Source organism: Centrocercus urophasianus, unplaced genomic scaffold (genome assembly GCF_019232065.1).
Source record: "Centrocercus urophasianus isolate 14NV4802_14NV808 unplaced genomic scaffold, USGS_Curo_1.0 seq_21, whole genome shotgun sequence".
NCBI lineage: Eukaryota > Metazoa > Chordata > Aves > Galliformes > Phasianidae > Centrocercus > Centrocercus urophasianus.
In genome coordinates this window covers 1,365,613-1,381,198 of record NW_024884767.1, presented here as the reverse complement: position 1 = coordinate 1,381,198, position 15,586 = coordinate 1,365,613, and the positions used below count along the sequence as shown (strand labels likewise).

The 15,586-nt window shown below is 37.9% G+C and overlaps 1 protein-coding gene across 2 annotated transcripts in view; it reads right to left on the bottom strand.

Annotated features, from left to right (window-relative positions):
- Positions 1-15,586, bottom strand: part of RASGRF2 (Ras protein specific guanine nucleotide releasing factor 2) — a 122,826-nt gene that overhangs the window by 53,427 nt on the left and 53,813 nt on the right. The window contains exons 10-16 of one of the 2 annotated variants that reach the window (XM_042823091.1): positions 10,514-10,674; positions 9,482-9,548; positions 8,501-8,637; positions 5,452-5,534; positions 4,353-4,601; positions 3,695-4,083; positions 466-594 (exon numbers count right to left, since the gene is read on the bottom strand). In XM_042823091.1, coding sequence (XP_042679025.1) covers positions 466-594; positions 3,695-4,083; positions 4,353-4,601; positions 5,452-5,534; positions 8,501-8,637; positions 9,482-9,548; positions 10,514-10,674 — 1,215 coding nt within the window. The remainder of the gene's footprint in view (positions 1-465; positions 595-3,694; positions 4,084-4,352; positions 4,602-5,451; positions 5,535-8,500; positions 8,638-9,481; positions 9,549-10,513; positions 10,675-15,586) is intronic. The other variant, XM_042823092.1, reaches the window with a different exon arrangement.

The window sequence follows — 15,586 nt, the reverse complement described above, 5'->3', positions numbered from 1 at the left end:
CACACTGCTGTTGCCACTGTTGAAATGTTCCACCCATCTCTCACTGTGCTCACATCCACCTTCTGTTTCCAGAAACATTTAGCAATTGTGGATGTATGTCAACGGGTGCTATTTTTTTCACACAGAGAAAGGTAATACATACAGATATACTTCCACATCAAATACCATTCTGTATGCCGCTCTGCTGCCATTTGTCACGCAGCAACAAAATACAGCACAGTAACAATACTGGCAGTAAGGTTCAAAATCTACTGTTATACCACCAACAACACAACATCTGCCTCTGACATCATGGGCCACCATAATAAAAAAGGAAGCATTACTTTCAGAGCAGCCCTCCTTCATTAACTGAATGGCATAATTCACATTATTGAAAGATTACAGATTTCGAATATTTTGCAAAGACTATGGCTAATTTATTTAAACTCTTGAAAGTTACAGAGGGCAGAAACTTCAGTTTCTTACCTCCTGGTTGACGATAGCGGAGATGACGTGGTGTTGAAGGGGATCTACATGGGGAAAGTTCTGTGGTATCCACCGCTGAGGTGCTTTCAGGAATAGTTCTGTCCACTGACACTGATTCTAGAACTGCTGCTTTAAAAGAGATCGGATGTTAATAACAGGATGATAGCTCAAAATTTACAACATATTAAGAGATTTTTGGGAGAAAAGGTATGTGGCTTTATGACACACCTTTTTAAAGTACAGAGCACACTAAGTTTTGTTTGTTTTAGGTACGAACACAGCTCTGACGAGAATAAGGAGTAGGCAAGTGACTCAGAACTCTCAGTGTATGAACGCCTAAAGATAAAAAATCTGCAAATTTGAGCAAACTGACTGCAATGATACAAAGAATTTGTGTGTCAAAATGATCTTCATTGAAAAGCAACATTTTAAAAATGGCCATTAATTAAGAACATTTTACACCAATGTTTAAATACCAAATCTAATACACAAAAATTATTTATAGGTGTAGTTGTTAATATGTATATACATATAAAGTAGTTGTTATGTAATGCTACATTTAAATGGTGATGCTTTTGGAACTTGCTGTGTATCTTCTGTGCCAAGAAGATTCAACAGTAATTACTGTCTGAAATGAAAGCTTTGTACTGATGTCATAACCAAACAGAAGCTAATAAATAAATAACTTGGTAAAAAATGGACAGTTGTCAGTTTAAAAAATAGGTTGGTTATGATTGCAATTTAAGTCAACAGAGTATGCACTAAAATGCATTTATAATAAGGGTACCAAAGTCATAAGTTTCATATGAGCTGACAAGAAAAAATCCTTGATAGATTGCTATCTATAATCAGAATACTGCTTAATAAAATGGCCAACACTGGAGAGCTGATTAGTCTGTGGAAAAGTTCTTCAGTTAGAAGCATATTAAAAGAAATGGTCATAACTTCAGAATAGCAGAAAAAAGTACTTCCTCAATGCAGGAAAACCAAGTATTTTTAAAAGCTGATGAAGTATTTTATGTTTGATATTTACAACTATGCCTTAGCATAAGTACTATAAAAATACAAATAAACTTTGATAGCGTGGGAAGGAAGCAAAAATTTGGAACAGAAATGAGCCACGTTCAAAAATAGCAACTATTACCATAATAATAGGTCATGGGAAACGGAATTTATACAGTTATATTGTGTTTAGAATAAGATACCTTTGTTTTCCTGAAAATCCTCAAGTACCAGAGCAATAGCATTAACGATTACGAGGTGGTGGTAGCTGCTGAGTAAGCAGAACTTGTCTCCTTACCCAGAAGACTTCAGAAACAAGGAACCATGTTTGAATGATGTGGAAAATGCAGATTAGCATTATGTAGTTCTCCTACTACTCATTTCCATTCTTTGTGAGCAATTTCTTTTTAAAGTTACTCCTCTTCTTGAACGTGATAAGCAGTGACAAAAGGACTTTCCCCTGGAGAACAAAGCTAGATAGTTGCAAATTCCTCTAAACTGTGTGCAAACTGTTCAGCAAGAGATCTCTGAAGGGACTAGAGACAGCCATTTAGCATTTATATGAGATTCTTGCCATTTCCAAATGTTCCCTCATGCTGCCCGGGTGACACAGCTTTGACAGACTGGAATGCAGTTTGAGAATACTTCTGCTTTAATGCATGGTGCTAACGCTAGGTCAGAATAATCTCTACTTTAGTAGGTGTACATTTAGTGTATGACAAAAAATGTGACATCAAAGACTATAGTTACATATTCACAAATCACCTTAACACCTGGCCTATATTTTGGAATGTGCTATCATAAAGATTTGAGTATGACTACCCTGGTGCATGCAAAGAATTTGCCCAATTCTACATAGCAAATACTGTATTTTAGACATATAAATAGACTGTTATGTAATTAATCCACAAATACCCAGTGAACAGAAATAATGCTTAAATGTATCAGCCAACCAGTATTTTATGAAAGCATGAAGAGTCACATGCTCCCAGGATGCTAACGTGGCTGCCTGATGAAAAAATTATATGTTGAACAATACGCTACGCTGTGTAAAAATTATGCAGCAGTAAGAGCAGACATAATGCTTTAATGATATTTTTCTTAATTTACATTTGGCTATCTTCTTTCCTCTGCGGTTTTACCAACTTCTACATGGCATAGTTTGTAAAGAGACTGAGCTATCTTCTGCTCATATTTATTCAGGTTACAAGTCAGGCACTAGCAGACTAGATTTTAGGAAGAAAACAGTAATGTTGCATTTCCTCATCTTTTGCTTAATGTAACAACATTAAAAATTACAGTATATTTTTATTCCAATTCAGAAGACCATACCTCCATTCCCAAACAGCAATCAATACTCATATACCCTATGCATACTTTATGAAAATAGAACTACTTTTTTGCTTTGTCATCTATTCTCTGCCCAGGGAAGTGGTGGAGTCCCCATCTTTGGAGGTATTTAAGACATATGTGGATGTGGCAGTTACAGACATTGTTTAGTGGTGGACTTGTAATGTTAGGCTGATGGGTGGACTTGATAATCTTAAGGTTTCTTTCTAACCTAAATTGTTCTGTGAATTTATGTGCAATGCTCTCATTCTAGGTGCCCACAGCAAAGTTTATATCAACTAGCATTATTCCTCTGAAAGTAGTACCTATTTTAAGGTGCCTTACAAAAGCCAAAAGCATTTCACAATAGCAATTCATCTTTTTAGACATCTACCTTCTGGACTGATAACAATCAAGTGCTATGAATCTCAATAATGCACCCAGTGCTCACATAAATTATTTGAATTAGTAACTAAATCTTTCTGAAGAACTCCCCCTAATTTTATATATCCGTTTCCTTTTAGCTTAATATTTTACTTCACAGGACAACTTCAAACAAAATGCAACTGGCATCAAGTATTTTTTTATAATTCATCCAAAACATTCTGCTGGACTAAAAACAGACAGGTCCACTCTGCCATACTACTATGCCTACAGAAAAGGAAAAACAAACAGGAAACACAGCCACTAGAAAATACACCAAGAGCAGTGTATTTTATTCCCCAATGCAGGTTACTGTGATTACAAAAAAAAAAAAAAAAAGAAAAAAAAGAAAAAAAAGAAGGGACAAGGAAAAAGAAACAACTGCTGTGCAGTAGTCTGATAAAAATTAAGCTTTCATTTGAGACTGCTCCATTTAGCCAAAAGTAACATTCAGTGTTCTGTAAATATAGAATACCTCTTCGAATGCTTCTCCTCAGCTTGTTACAGAGGTCAATGCGAGGATTCTCCAAGCTGTCCTCTATGGAGCCAGGGCTTTGCTCAGGAGAGGAGGGCCCTTTGCTAAGGTCGAGAGGTACTTTGCTACCTGTTGGTGGAGGAGAAGTGGCTGGACTATAGGTTGAGGTAGGACTGCATGCCACAGATGAAGCAGAAAGATCAAGGGCACCAATTCTTGAATTCAGTGGTGAAGTCAATGACAATTTTCGAGTTCTGACAGGTGAGGACGTTCTGGAAAGGGACAGTGGAGGGGGAGATGAAAATTTGCGACAGAGATGCGGTGACTTCGCATCAGCTAGGTAATCTCCTCTGTTGTTTTGACTGGTAGCAAAAAATAACTCCAAAGCCCTGAAAGCAAGAAACAAAAAAGCAACATCGTAGTAACAAATGCAAAACAGATTTAAGTGAAAACACTCGTGGAGGCAAAATCTATGAGATATTTAGACCTCAAAACCCAGGCAGAAAATTGAGATAGACTTACCTAAAAATTTACTCCGTATATACAGAGTAAGAACTTTCCTCTCAGATTATTTACACAGAAATTAGGTAAAAAACAAATGGTAATTCTTGGTAATTCTGTAAGTAATTTATCATAGAAGACAAAAGACAGGGCTCACCTAACTGGAATGGAAGTGAAAGGACGTCTGTAAATGTCTGAAAGTTTTTCCAGTACAACAGCTGCAGTAGTAAATATGCGGTAAGTGTGTAGGAACGTATTCAGGAAATCAATACTCAGAAATCGCAAGTCTGTGAGCCTCTCCAAAAGGCGTTCAACACTTGCATAACGGATCTGAGGTACTTTGCAGGAATTCAGAGTTTTGCTGAAGCAGATATCAATGTCATCTCTATGAAGACGTGCATCAGACCTACATAAAAGGTAAAGTAGAACGTTTCACCAAAGAGGAAGAATGATTATGGTACACTAGAAGTATCACTTCAGCTACTTCTGTCAACACAGAACCACGAAATACATACTGCATTCTTGCATTTCATCAACGTAAGAAGACTTGTATGGAGAAACTTGCTTCTGCTGGGATCTTGCTTTATAGGGGATCCCAGTGAAAGACAGTAAAATAAAACCCTTTGCTAAAGTTATGGCTTCCTTCACAGGCTGTACCTGCATACAGGCTGCAGAATGAATTTAAGGGCGAAAGAAGCAGGTTTATGAATAAAACATGCTACCTTGATTTGATTAAAGTTAAAAGTTAAAATTGTGGGATAATGTGTTCCTTTTTTTTTTTTTTTTTGTCCCTTAGAAATAGGAGAAATAAGGAAAAGAAAAACTTTGGCTTTGGAATGCTTTGGAAAGTCATACTTGTTTGCACTCGGTGTAGGTTTACCAAACATTTAAAAATACATTAAATAAAATGATGAGTAGTAGGACAGAAAATAAATAACCAATACAGAATTAAACTACTTATCCAAACCATAACTTACTGCAGCTTCAGAAATAAAAGAGAAAATTGAGCTGTGATCCTGTATAGTCCAACACTGTGACTTCAGAGTTGGCCATTTTCAGTTCCTACTATTTCAGGAAACAGATTGAAAAAAATAAATATTGGGATGAAGATTTAATTCCAGCCAACAAAAACGGGGGTAAATGAAGGGGAAGTAAATACTTTATTTTCCAAAAACACACTTCCTTTTCTTAAAAAAACTTTTATTAAAAAGCAAAGAAACAAATTTTGCTCACTGGGCATAAATTGTCTCACTTACTTTATCATATGCGGCACAGTGACTTTGGAATTTTCTTCAAACACTATGGTCATTAAACCATTGCACCTTATGTTATCAATGCACTGTGAAAATAAATATTGTGAACTGTTAATATCAAAACACACTATAAGAGGTTAATTTCCACGCTGTTAGTGTCACCACTACCATCACTAAAACTTAGCTATCACAGAACCTGAGCAGACTAAAGTACAAGGTACTTTCATAAAAGAAAAGCAGTGATGAAGCAATTGTAACAGACACTACTCTCTAGTCTTCTTCCTTTGATTTGCAGAGACTCACGTCCATGCATCTTTACCAGCATGTTCAGAGAATTTGGCCCAGAATCTTTTTTACATGGCTGCAGATTTTCAGTAGAAATTGAGATAACCTTGAAGTTTATTTGAAACTGAATGACCTTAAATGCTTCTATCATATCTTGAAAAATCAGCACTGAAAGAAAGTCAGAATATTATATATTATATGTATAAAGTAAGAGACAAATAGTTTCTAAAAACACACATTTCCTTTAAAAACAAATTCAAATAGTGCTATTATTTTGAAATACAGCTATGAAGCTGCTATCTGAGCAGTCCATTGAAAACTCTTGTATAAATGTTTTGGACTAGGTATCAGAAAGTGTGAAGACACTTCTGGGACACGTTTATAGCACATATTAGTTTGAAATTACAGGCTGTGCTGTGGCCAATAGAAGTTTACAAGTTATGCGTGGTTAAGCTGTTATTCAAGCCTCAAAGCAGCTCAGCACTAGTGGTTTGTAAGTACAGCTTCAAGCCATCTGAACAGCATTTTCTGCTGATTTGTATTCTGACGTAGTTGAGATAACAGAGCACCCAAAACCCTGCTCTTGGAAGTCTGCAGTCTGCCAGCAGTTAAGGCTTTTATGGTCTGGATCAATATCTTATATATACTACTACAGGGCTCTTGCTTTTATAATACTTTCAAACTTTATTTTCAACAATTATATATGTGCAGACCACACTATTACTTCACATCAATAAAATGGAGTTTCCAAAATTCTCATACACATTTACACTGGGTTTAAGAATAATATGTTGAAATATTGCCTAGCAAAATAATGACTGATGTTAGATCAGTTAGAGAAGACTACCAGAGGCCTTTTCTGGTCTTCTATGATTTATTTTTACTATGTGTGTTCTTAATTTCAGATTTTTAACAATGGTTTCAAAGTTAAATAATTCACATTATGACTTTACAAAATTGTTATTTTAAAGCACTGAGAAAAAAACCACAACACACATCTCTAATAATAATACATAGTTTCCTCTACGTGACTTTTAAATGTTGCAAAGAAGCTCTAAGCACCAAACTACCCATGGTGGTTCAGTGCTGTTTCCACTAAGACTGCAGAATCCTAGCATTTTTCAGTTATTTAACAGATAAAATCTTAGAAAAATTGTGACGTGAAGGAATCAAATGGGGAGCTAGGGCCAAAGGACACGCTTAAAGCAGAAGAGAGGAGATTTCTTCAGCAGCAACAAAATGCCTATGATGTTTGTACAGGGTCTTGAGTCCTTACTCTTCTCTTTTAAGGTGGTATCTACTCTTGCAGATGACACTATTAATCTGCCTGAGGGTAAGAAGGTTCTTCAGAAAGATCTGGATGCCTCGTCCCGGGAGGTGTTCAAGGTCAGACTGGATGGGGCCCTGGGCAGCCTGGTCTAGTACTAAATGTGGAAGTTGGTGGCCCTGCACGTGGCAGTGGGGTTGGAGATTCATGATCCTTGAGGTCCCTTCCAATGCTGGCCATTCTGTGATTCTGTGATTCTGTGACAGGCTCGATCAATGCACTGAGGCCAATGGGATGAAGTACAACAAGGCCAAGTGCCAGGTCTTGCACTTTGGCCACAACAACCCCAGGCTTGGGGCAGAGGGCTGGAAGGCTGCTTGGAAGAAACAGACTTGGTAGTGTTGGTTGACACTCAGCTAAACATGAGCCAGCAGTGTGCCCAGGTGGCAAAGAAAGCCAATGGCAACCTGGCTTGTATCAGAAGTAGTGCAGCCAGCGAGACTAGAGAGGCGATCATCTCCCAGTACTCAGCACAAGTGAGACTTCCAATCAAGTGCTGCATACAGTTCTGAGCCCCTCACTATTATTCAAACATTGAGGCCCAATAGAGTGCCCAGGGAAGATCAACAAAGCTGTGAAGGGACTGGAGCACAAGTCTTATGGGGAGAGGCTGAGGGAACTGGAATTCTTTCCTGTGAAGAAGGCTCAGGAGAGACCTTATAGTTCTCTACAACTACCTGAAGGGACGTTGTGGTGAGGTGCAGGTCAGACTTTTCTCCTGTGTAAGTAGCAGTAGAACTAGAAGAAATGACCTCAAGTTGTGCCAAGGCAGATTCAGGTTGGACATTAGGAAAACTTCTCCAGAAGAGCAAAGGCTGCCCAGGGCAGAGGTTGATTCACCATCCCTGGAGGTGTTCAAGAAGCATTTAGATGGTGTACTAGACAAGGTTTAGTGGTGAAATGGTGATAGGTGGATGCCTGGACTAGATGATCTTGGAAGTCTTTTCCAATTTCGGCGATTCCATCATTCTGCTTTCTTAAGAAGCTTAATCTTCATCATTCGCACATTATTAAAGTATCTCTATTGTTGCCCTCAAATCTCTTCAGAAAGCAATAGCTGGGGCAGATTTTCCTTTCCTCAAAGGGAATAATCAAGAGAGAAAAGCTTCCTACTGTTTTCCCTGGCAGTCTGACTGACTACTTCACCCAATGCTCTCTCAGCTGCTGTGTTTACCTATACCTTATTAGGCCACTTCCAAGCTTTGTAGGCATGCAGCACACAACTCAGTCATGCAGCTTTTCAGCTCTCAGATTGACATGCATTCCACTAAGAAGTCAAATGCAAAAGCACAATTTCAGGGAGAACAGGTAACACTACGGGATTTGCAAATACATTGCAATCAATCAGCTCTCAAGAAATCACTTTTCTCTTGGATTAGTTTTCAGAAACATGAAGTAAATAATTTCATGACAAATAGGATAAAGAATGCAGAAAGCTACCTGACTTATATCACTTGTCCATGCAGCTTTCTCTTGACGTGAAGGGGCTAAGAGGACAATAGTAAAAGGAGGAGCATCTGTAGGTTCAACGACAAGCTTGAAATCGAGGTGTCCAAACACCTGTCCAGAGCTTTTTGCTTTACAGCGAAAGAAGTAAAAAAAGACAAAATGTGAGATTTCAAACCACAGTATAAAGAAAATATTGTTTCCACTTACTGAAAAAGTTATATTAAAATATTTCTGTGACAAAGAGTAAATGTGACTGGGAATCCAAAACGCTGATTATCATTTTCCACATACACCAAATACAATAAAAGTTACAAATATACATTAGTGGGAATTGATGTAAGCTACATGTTAAAATGTCAGATGAGGCTGAGGTCCTTCTAACCCTTCTATATTTCATATGCTCTCAGTACACTGAACGATTACTGAAATTAATGGAACTACTTCCACAATTCATGGGTAATACTTGTCTAAAACTGCAGGGTGGAAGTCAAGAGTAACAAAACACCCAGCCTGGGGATGTGCTTAATTACTTCATTTGAAAAGGGCTGTAGTCAAAATCTGTAGACAAAAACTTTCCACTAATTCTGCCAACTCTATCAGCTTTCATGAAAGAAACTCAATTATCTGTTTTGTCTTTCTAGAAGTTTGGTTTTTTTTTTCTTTCTAAGATCCTCAGGGTGAAGCTGAATAGAAAAGTCAGCAAATGATTTGTCACATTCCTTCAGCCAGTGTACTTTGAAATCTTATGTGAGATATCAACAGCAACAATAGACACAGCAAAACAAATCCTTATGCAAGCCAGTACAGCCATTATTAAATAATTTATTCTACTCAATCAGTTAACAGATGTTTCTCTGATTTCATGAATGAGGAGAACATATCAATTTGTTATGAAAAATAAATCAAGGGTAAACTTAAATATATATATATACTTAGAACTGTAATTACTACAAACAGTGGAAGGTAACTTACAGTCATCATCAGTTGCATCTGTCTCCTCAATCAATGTGCACTCTATTAACGACAGAACGCCTCCTGTCTATGAAAACAAAGTATATTTTTCATAAATTGAGACATGTGCTCCAATTCGCCATTATAGCTATTTTAAAATATTGATACATCTTACAGTAAGATTCTACAATCCAGAGCTCATAGAAAGATATATCAATTTCATGATGTACATTTTTCAAGAACTAAAACCAGCTGGATCTGATATTACATTTTCTTTAAGCAAGCAAATCAATCATATGTTTAAATGTGCAAATTTTTTTTCATTATTACCATACTGTAATTTGTCTCCCACAGGCTTGTTCATAAGTTTCAGAAAAGGTAACTAGAATTTCATCATTTCATTCTGAATTTAAATAAAAATAATACATGACTTTTTGAAAGATTCAGTTACACTTCATTTACTTTGCAAAATACATTAATTATTTAAAGAGTACAAAGTGAAAATGCATATAGAAAGTAACAAGAGAGATTTTCTAAGCAGTCTTGAAATATCTCTGATATGTCCTTGTCAGATTAAAATTTTGTTCAACATACATCAATCCACAAACTGCCATTTTACCTTCATTCAAAAGCCAACCCAAGGAAGACTGATTCTCAACTAGTGTAACCAGAGCACTCTAAGTAGAACATTCACTTTAAGACAATATGATGCCCAGGAAAATAAAACCGACTTCAAATATTAATTTTATTACAGCTCTGGAAGTTCTTTCATAGTTCTGTGGGGTGTACTGGCTGATTATTGCATTGTAAACAGACTTAGAGCCACTACTGGCTTATACAAAGGCACTGATGTACTGTTTCTAGCCCCAGGTTTATTAAATCACGCACCTCCGGAAAAGTGTATTGCAATGAGAAATACATCATCTCACTTCTGTTCATAAGAACACAAAATCTCAGTTCAGAACAACCCCCCCCCTCCCCCCGCTATATTAAAATTTCACTGAAGCTTTATTTTCATTGAATTGAAATACAGAATTGAGTCATAATGTGTACCTTAAGGAGATGCAGTTTTCCTCCTGAACTTCTTGTACAAATTAAAAAATGCTTTGTAAATAAGAAGCACTGCCTTTCTCCTTCCTTTTTCAAGGATAATGATCCCAGACGAACTTTGCTAAGTTTTCCCCTTTCAACTGAAGGGACTTGAATAAGAGAACCTGACAATAATCAAAATAAAAAATACACTGTGACTATAACAATATTTAGAAGTGTTAATCTACCAAACATTTTGGTATTAAATCATGCAACTTTTCATTCTAGTAAGTATTAACACAAATTAATTTCCATTAAAAAAAAAAAAAAAAAAAGGTCATTTATCTTCTTTGTACCAGTTCATTTTGGGTTTCAGGACAAGTTCACAGATTTGAACTTTTTTTTAATGGAAGTAGTAAATCCATCTCTGTAACCACAGTCCTAGCATCAAGCAAACAAAGTCCGAACTAATAGTTAGTTAGATAGTTGTCAAATTTTCGTACAACTCTGAGCTACTAACATGTTAATCTGAGAACAAAGCTGAACAGCAATCTCCATTTTTCTCAACTTTTGGTAATTGCTAGATTTGCAAAGGTACACCAGTTTCAAGCCAAAGAGACAGAGGGAGAAAAACAAAGGTTTTGAAGGGAAACATTTGTATGGAAAGGAAGGTTTGTATATATGTATGCCTATAAGTAAGAGATGCAAATGAAGCAGATCTCTTATCTTGCATTGTGTCACAGTCAAGGCTACACAGCTCAGTTAGAAATGTTACCAGTCAAGCACTAAATTGAATCTCATTGCATTAAGTCTGAATTTGCAATCTACAGAATTCCAAAACAGAGAAAGTTATGCTTCCATCTTGTTTGTTTGTTCAAAACCATTCTCTCACTAATTTTTTGCCTGCTGATATCATGATCACTTTTATTTTGGGTCTGGAATCAAATTTGATAGTGAAGCACAATTTGAAGTTCATGTACACAGACTAACAGAGAAATTAAGATTACTCTGTGAAAAAGCTACTGTTGTTCTACATCACTTTTTCCTACATTTATTTCCTTATTTGCACTTAAATAGTAAGTTGTTAATACATCTGAGACATAACAAAATATACACTGATCAACTTACAACATTCTGTTGTACTTTGAGAACCACTACATGTTCAGACTAAATGAGTACACAATGATTTGTGCCACAGTAATAAAACACAAAGAAAAGCTATACTCTAGGAATCTGTAAACCTATGCAACACCTTTTAGATTCACCTATATTCTACAAAAAAAAATGGACCTGAAATATTACTATTTCATAGTGTGAAGAGAGGCTGCGTTATCTCCTTTCAATAATGAGCTTAATACTCACAGAAAAAAAAATCTACAGAGTTGAAATCTAGCAAGGATGTACTGCATTTCCATCAAGTTCTCGTGATTAAAGAAATTGAGCATTTGCCATGTTGTAGATTCTACTACTTCAGAAAATAAAAAAAATTGTTATGACTGGCCAATGTACAACTACCACAACCAAGTGAGACTAATTTTGAAATGTTCATTAGTAATATGATGTAAAAAAAAAACTCCATTCTTTTGAAATAATAAAAACTTGACTGCACATGATGCTGAGTAACTGGCACCAGTTGATAATGCTTTCAGCAGGTGGAATTGGACAGGACAATTCCCAAAAGTCCCTTCAAACCACAACCACTCCATAATTTTGTAATTATGACATATTCGTTAGCAGAGGTAAATTTAGTGCAGTTGACGATCAGAAAACATATTTGATGGCCTCTGAGGGGCCTCCAGAAGACAGTTTTCTGGGTGTCAGCCAATGCTGGATGGCAGATCAAGGTCTCCGTTGCCTTAGGCCATTAAAGAATCACAGAATCATAGAATCACAGAATGGCCTGGGTTGAAAAGGAACACAATGATCATCCAGTTACAAGTGCAAGGTCACCAACCACCAGATGAGGCTGCCCAGAGCCACATGCAGCCTGGCCTTGAACGCCTCCAGGGACTGAGCAGCCACCACCTGCTTGGGCAACCTGTTCCAGTATATCACCACCCTCTGAGTGAAAAGCTTCCTCCTAATATCTAACCTAAACCTCTCCTGTCACAGTTTAAAACCATTCCCCATTGTCCTATCACTATCCACCCTCATGAACAGCTGTTGCCCCTCTTATTTATACATTCTGTTCAAGTACTGGAAGGCCACAGTAAGGTCTCCCTGGAGCCTTCTCTAAGCTAAACAAGCCCAAACAAGCTAAACAAGCCCTTCAGCCTTTCCTCCAGCCCTCTGATCATCTCAGTGGCCCTCCTCTGGGCCTGCTCCAAGAGCTCCACCTCCTTCCTGGCCCCAGGCCTGGATGCAGTACTGCAGATGGGGCCTCACAAGAGCTGAGTAGAGGGGGACAATCACTTCCCTCTCCCTGCTGGCCACCCCTTTTTTAATGCAGCCCAGAACACAGTTGGCCTTCTAGACTGCAAGCACACATTGCTGGCTCATGTCCAGCTTCTCATCCACCAGGACCCCTAAGTCCTTCTCTGCAGGGCTGCTCTGAAGGAGATCTTCCCCCACTCTGTATAAATACCTGGGATTACCCTGACCCAAGTGCAGCACCCTGTGCCTCATTAGGTTTTCATGGACCCACTTCTCCAGCCTCTGGACGGCTTCCCTTTCCTCCAGTGTATCGACTGCACTGCCCAGCTTGGTGTCATCTGCAAACTTGCTGAGGGTGCACTTGATGCCATCGTCTGTGTCACTTATGAAGAGCACCGGTCCCAAGACCCTGAGGGACGGCGCTTGTGACCAGCCTCCACTCTGACACAGAGCCACTGATCACAACCCTTTGGCTGCAACCAGCCAACCAATTCTTAATCCACCAAACTGTCCATCCTTCACACCCATGCCTCTCCAATTTAGAGAGAAAAGATGTGGTGAGGGACCATGTCAAAGAGAAGAAAGAGAGATAAAGAAGATACTGTTTGCCTTGACAGAGGGCCTAACAATATAGTCTGTTTCAAAGTAAGAGGTAGGTAAAAGGAGACCCCAAGAAATCTGAAAGTGAATTCATAATTTACTGTGCAAATCACTGTCAGAAATATTTTTGGTTGGTTGGTTGGTTGGTTGTTTTTTTTTTGTCAGAAATAGGTACCTATTTCTCCACAACCAACACAAAGAAGAGGAGCTTAACTGAAATTAGATGAGGTGGACATCACTCTTAAAGTGACCCTATAATCAGATGTGAAAGGAAAATGGGCTTGCCATTATTTCATCAGCTTGAGTCAGATTTCTGCACTCATACAATGTCATATGCTTTAAGATTTCTAAAAGGTAAATTGTGATGCAGCCTTTCATAACATGCAGGCTTATCCACTGTCCTTAACAGTATTCCCAGAATTAAACCTGAAATTGATTTACTTAAATGACTGGTTTGACTTGGGTCTTACATACCAACATTCTAACCTTTACAGATTGATTTTCACAGAAAAATTAGTAGGTTTCCACTGATGAAACACTGGGTACACAGACAAAATTATATTAGTCAATTTTAAGGGAAAAAGCATCATATACATTTAAATATAAAATATCATAATCACAGTGAAAAAAAAAAAAAGTTTAAGAAAATTTCATGGTACAAGTCAGTCAAGGAAAATCAGCCCCGTAGTTCTCCAGGGGTGGCTGTAATGTAACAATTCCACATTTTTCTTGAAACCACATTCATAACTCCTGAAACACCTCAATTACAGCAAACACATACATTTAAAGAACAACAGAGTAACTTAAATATGACCACTGTACAAACAATCTCAGAAGTTACTACGGAAAGTTTCATAGTTTGGCTAAATAACCTCAGAAACACTACAGAATGGATTTCAAATTCTAAACAAAGCCTATTAAACTACCAGCTTTGCATATGATTCTATTTAAATACCAAATGTTCTGATGATGCTATCTAACGAAGATTGCATGAAGGGATATACCTAAATTAAATTCTCAAGCTTCCCTACATGTATGTAATGCTTTACAATGCTTTTGCCTCATTAAAATCCTTCCCTAACAGACCCGTAGCTACTCCATCCAAAACTACTACCTTGTTAGAAAAGATCAAGAAGTAAATTCTTATATAAATGGAAAATAGGCTTCAATTATGAAGATTTTTCATTTGTTTTACCATTAGAGTGAGCCCCCCCAAGTTAAGAACTACAATCCATTTGTAGTTTCAGTTCAAGGTATCACTTACTTTAAATTACAATTTTGTGGAGTACAGTAAGAAATTTATCTCCTGATATCACAGGATGGTAAACAGGCCATTAAAGAATCTCTGATTTCATGTGGGCCAACCCTCCCTGCTCAAGCAGGGCCACGCAGAACAGAGCACTCAGGCTCACGCCCAGGTGGCTTCTGAAGACCTCCAAGGAGGAGACCCCACAGCCTCCAGGTCCTTGTGCCAGGACTCCCACGCCCCCACAGAAAAGAAGTGCTGCCTGATGGTCAGAGGGAACCATCTGTGTTCCAGGCTGTGCTCAGTGTCTCTTGTCCTGGCAGTGGGCACCACTGAAAAGAGTAGGGCTCTGTCTTCTTTGCACCCCTCTTCAGCTTCTTATACATGTTGGTAAGGTCCTCCCTGAACCTTTTCTTCTCCAGACTGAACAGTCCCAGCTCTTTTTCACTCTCCTCATAGGAGAGGTGCTCTAGGCCTTTCAGCATCTTGGTAGCTTTGCACTGGTCTTTCTACAGTTTGTCTATGTTAGTCTTGAACTGGGTGACCTAGAACTGAACACAGTATGCAGCTACAGCCTCACAAATGCTGAGCAGGGGTGGAATGAACACTTCTCTGTACATGATGGACCCAAGCTTCAGCAGGAGGAGTTTCCAAAACCACCAAGAATAAAGAATATGGTATGCCTCTCCCTCATTCTTTTTATTAACTGAATTTTATTAGATGTAATTCTACCTCTCTGGAAGAACAAGAAGCCTTCATTTTCTTCATGTTTTTCTTCTTGAAGTGATCTTTGTATCTATTCCCGGACTTCTAGTGAAGCCCAAAAATGTACCTCTCAGAAGATGGAGCAAGTGTATCAGGTATTGGCTCATTCTATG